General features: G+C 36.0%; 2 protein-coding genes across 5 annotated transcripts in view; one reads left to right on the top strand and one right to left on the bottom strand.

The window, feature by feature from the left end:
* LOC141668577 (DEAD-box ATP-dependent RNA helicase 21-like) overlaps nucleotides 1-1,642 on the top strand; it is a 3,490-nt gene extending 1,848 nt beyond the window's left edge. For 2 of the 4 annotated variants that reach the window (XM_074475511.1, XM_074475513.1), the window contains 4 exons: nucleotides 1-110; nucleotides 429-564; nucleotides 1,001-1,146; nucleotides 1,524-1,642. The exon at nucleotides 1-110 is cut by the window's left edge. In XM_074475511.1, the coding sequence (XP_074331612.1) occupies nucleotides 1-110; nucleotides 429-474 (156 nt within the window). In that variant the 3' untranslated portion in view covers nucleotides 475-564; nucleotides 1,001-1,146; nucleotides 1,524-1,642. Of the gene's footprint in view, nucleotides 111-428; nucleotides 634-1,000; nucleotides 1,147-1,523 lie in introns of those variants that run through there. The other 2 variants (XM_074475512.1, XM_074475510.1) reach the window with 2 other exon arrangements.
* Nucleotides 1,643-1,835: 193 nt separating this feature from the next.
* On the bottom strand, nucleotides 1,836-3,779 carry LOC141668579 (group 2 truncated hemoglobin 3-2). Its single transcript, XM_074475514.1, has 4 exons — nucleotides 3,479-3,779; nucleotides 3,117-3,247; nucleotides 2,214-2,358; nucleotides 1,836-2,112 (listed from the first exon to the last, which is right to left on the bottom strand). The coding sequence occupies exons 1-4, from the start codon at nucleotides 3,613-3,615 to the stop codon at nucleotides 2,016-2,018; spliced, it is 510 nt and encodes a 169-aa protein (XP_074331615.1). The 5' UTR covers nucleotides 3,616-3,779; the 3' UTR covers nucleotides 1,836-2,015.
* Nucleotides 3,780-4,198: the final 419 nt, after the last annotated feature.

Consider the following 4,198-nt stretch of genomic DNA (forward strand, 5'->3'; position numbering starts at 1 on the left):
CAGATGCTTATCCAGAGTAAGAGTCCTGTGCCACCGGAATTATCAAGACACGAGGCATCAAAATGTAAGCCTGGTTCTTTCCCTGACAGACCACCTAGACGCAATAACATGTAATCCATCTTTTTATGCTTTTACTGTGTTTAAATTGGAACTGCAATTTTTCGGATTTTGAAAGGATTTTAGTAGTTTGATATCATAATCAATGCCTTTCATCATGATGTCTTGATATCTTTGTTCTACCCTATTATGTTTTTCAGTGTAAGATTTTTTTTTTTTTTCTGTAAAAGTTTGCTAGCAGATGCCAAACACTAAAATCATATGATAGCAATGTGAATCATAAGTTCATCATCGGTACTACTACACTTTCTCTTCATAAATATTTGACTACATACATATCGATTACTAAATTATGCTAGAAGCTATTGCAGGTTCATGTTGCTAAGAAGTTGGAAAATTTCAATCTGTTGCTTGTGATTTGGGCATCAATTTACAATTCACTTCAATATATCTTTGTGTTGGAGCATGTTTGTGTGCTCTCTATCATCTACTTTCGTATAATTCGAGGTAAATCTTCGCAATTGATAATTGTTGTTGCCATACGCTTGAGTGAGTTAATTATTGAGAAGAGAGATAAGAATTTTTACAAAGTTTATATTTTGTTGTGAATCATCGTTCTTCTTGAGCTTGGATATAGTTCTTTATCTGAAATTGTTTCTCTTTGCTCCCAGATCTAAGTTCAGTAACTCTTGTTCAGCTATAACTTTTCGAATGTTTTCTTGGGATATTAATTTACTAATAGTAATGTTTCTCCAGATTCAATATATTTTTGCACCTGCCGGAAAAAAAATCTGTGCCCATCTTATGAGAGGTGCAAAAATGACAAAAGAACATGCTCGCATGATCAAATAAATATCTTGAAAGGTCATCATTATACGGCATGCAACAAGTGTGTGTGAGCGCACACACATATTCGAGTTTTACATTATTTATACTTTTGCAGGGTTCAGATCGGAATTTTTATGTGCACTGCCTAAATCGGACAATGGCTCATTCAGAGGAATGTTTATCAATTCTTGGCTAACCCACTGCCAGTCTCAACTTCAACTAAGCTAGAACCGGGATCCTGTTTTCTGGCTCGAGGACAAGGTATGTATTGAAATCCTATCTAATTTAGTTGGAAGCAAATAACAAGTACAGGCCGAGTCCCAAGAGAAGGATGTGAAAGGATGAGACAATAGTAAGAGTAAGGGATAAAGTAGACTTTAAGCGATACATGTTAATGCTTGTGAATAGGCATAATCTAAACTTCACTTCATTCTCCTCGTTTGACAACCTTGATCTTCTAACCCAAACCTCTTAAACGATTAAAGGACATGACCATATAGACCGAATCATATTGGAATCCTCTATTTCTAATATTCAAGAGTTATCCTCTAGCCTTGAATGTTTACTTCTCTGGTTTCATTATTTTATGCTCATACGGCCGCCAACACTAACTTTATTCATTTACTCTACAATGGCAGAAGCTATAGGGAATTGGACTATCAGCGGAAGCTCTCTCCAGATTATTGATGACAATGATTTACCAAAAATTATGCCTAAAAATACACAATGAATAATCAAGAACAATAGTTTTGTGCTTACATTATTATATATTTTTGTAACAATAATTCAGTTAGTTAATCCAGTTTGTGAAAATACAATGTATGAGGATTTAACGACTCTATGGATTAACTAACCAACAGGAACTGACAAATTCATCAAGCACAATCTTTGCATCAATATTCATGAAGTTGAACTCAAGTAATTTGGCAACGGATCTTTTTTTCCTTCGATTAATCAAAAACTCCTAACTTTGTATAAATTCAAATCTACTCTTTGAAGCATAATTTGAATAAGGGTGAAAAAGTTCAAATTCATTTAATACCACAACTGTGTAAGCTTCAATACAGTATACTTTTGATCATGCTTTTCAGTTTATTAAGGAACCCCAAAAGAGAGAATATATGAATTGTTTACGCTGCTGCTGGTTTGCTAGCTCCAGGCTTAGGGGAGATTCCATGATTTGGATTCTTCAGCTCATCTCCAGCAACCAGGAAAAATGCAGTGTGCCTAAAAAATTAAAAAGAAAAATATGTTCAAAATTTAACAAGTATTAAAAAAACCAGATAGATAGAATCATGGCAAAAAGTGTGGTAAAAAGTGAAGCATACCTAAAAAAGTTCTTCATTTTAACTTTTGATTCAGCATCAATGTCCCTGCTGTTGTCTAATGCTTGCTGCATGTGATATAACCACCTCTCAGCAGCTCGATGAGTGACAGGGAATGGTCGATGCCGTCCTATTAGTGCAGGATGTCCTGGGGACAAAATAAATTACACTTCATGAGTGGTTGACATCTAACTTCAAAGTTTTCCATGTCAATATAAGGTTGTGTAGGTTTTCAAGGGAAAAGGCAAGCCGCTACATCCTAGCGAAAAATCTATTATAAGAGGTACTACAGATTGTTCTGTCTGAAAATTTTATTACAAAAATGTAATGTATGTCGAAACCAAAGTCATATTCTGAATTCAGAGCATGCAAAGGCTACTAATATTAACCAATTTGACATGACACGATTGGCTCAATTATATTAATCAACTCTGCATAAAATAAAGTATTCTGGAATTAGCATCATCCGGGAGCCTTAAATTGGTAAAAGTTTCAAGTTCCTATTTAAAAAATAGTAGGCAGCCAAAGAGTAGTAGGTTATACAAGTGTTTTCGTTCAATGTTTATTTATAAACTAATTCCATCCACATAATTGACAAGTAAACAGAATTCCAGATGACCAATGTGTGGAAACCAAACAGATGTTTAAGCGAATGACAAACACAGAGTAAACATATGATTTGCAGAAAGCGTAGCACAAAATTTTCAATATTTTTCCCAATAGTAAGAATATTGTTTGGTACTTTATAACTAAAGTGTAAAATTCAATTAAAAATATAATCTCAGACAAAAAGTAACATATTTTAATCTCAGTAGGTGGTCTTAAAATTGAGGAATGGCAAGTCAAGTTTATCGTAAAACAATATCACCAAAAGGTCCCCAACTCTTATAGTAAAGTTCTGGTCACCTTTTCTCTGAGAATATAGAGGAGGCCCTCCCATTCTTTGCACAAAGAATTCGTACTGATTCTGAATAGCATCTTCTTTCTTGGAATTGGCAAAAATTGATCGAAACCATTCTTCTTCATCATCATAAACCCTAATTATCATGCCAGATATTTATCACGAAATCAGAATAAAAACAACTATTAATCGCCACCGGAATTACAGTATCCCTGTTTCAATTGCTTGAATTTAGAATGGCATGAATTGAATGAGTGATATATGAAATGATTGAGTGGAGCAAACCCAATTAATAATACTAAAAGGTAGTGATGATGACATAAACATAAACTGAATGTAGTTGATGAAATTGTAATAAACACAGCACCTGGTGTAGAAACTAGTGGAGAGATTGATGAAAGGTTGGAGACCCAGTTGTTGAAAAAGATTGGTTTCATCGATCCCAAATGCATCTTGTGTTGCTACTCCACTCCATTCTGACGCCTTTTGCTGTAAAGATTGCATTAAAATATGCTTGTATAATCTTCTGTGTGTGTACTGGACTATTGGTGGGTTGCGTCTGCGTTGGGGGCTATATCTGTATCTATATGTATATGTTGACGAGAGAGAATCTTTGAGGAGCGAATGTAAACTGTGGGCGGGCGGGCGGCTTCACTATGGGCGTGTTCGGATGGTCCCCCTTCATTCTCCTCTTATTTTATGTTGTCATTATGTACTCATTCTCTAAACTTCCCCCACAACAGGCTTCGGCTGCCTTGAAGGTGGCTTCGGCTGAATCCTGAAAGTGAAGAAAATGCGAGGATTTGTACCCCCGATTCACCTCCGGCGTGAAAATAAGAATCTGGTTATAAAGGTGAGGTAAATACTATAAGAAAAGCAGAGTGTTTGTGAGAATCTGTGTATGTTTTGTCTTACTTCTCAAGAGGTTTTATACCCAATCTCACCATGATTGCACCTTACGTTACTCATCATTAAGGAGGGAGTGAAAAGGGGGCGTTATTTCCCTTCTATATCCCAACGTTCAGGGTGAAGGTGGTCTGCGGCTCGAGGCTCTTCGTGGGCCTTCGACTTTGGGGCCTGGTGGACC

This window comes from Apium graveolens, chromosome 6 (assembly GCF_009905375.1).
Source record: "Apium graveolens cultivar Ventura chromosome 6, ASM990537v1, whole genome shotgun sequence".
NCBI classification, from domain to species: domain Eukaryota; kingdom Viridiplantae; phylum Streptophyta; class Magnoliopsida; order Apiales; family Apiaceae; genus Apium; species Apium graveolens.

Excerpts from the sequence above, each read along its gene's own strand:
- LOC141668579 (XM_074475514.1), bottom strand. The coding sequence starts at position 3,615 with ATGCAATCTTTACAGCAAAAGGCGTCAGAATGGAGTGGAGTAGCAACA. Across the intron at positions 3,248-3,478 it reads TCCACTAGTTTCTACACCAG|GGTTTATGATGATGAAGAAG; the intron begins GTGCTGTGTTTA and ends CATGATAATTAG. Across the intron at positions 2,359-3,116 it reads TCTATATTCTCAGAGAAAAG|GACATCCTGCACTAATAGGA; the intron begins GTGACCAGAACT and ends TTTTGTCCCCAG.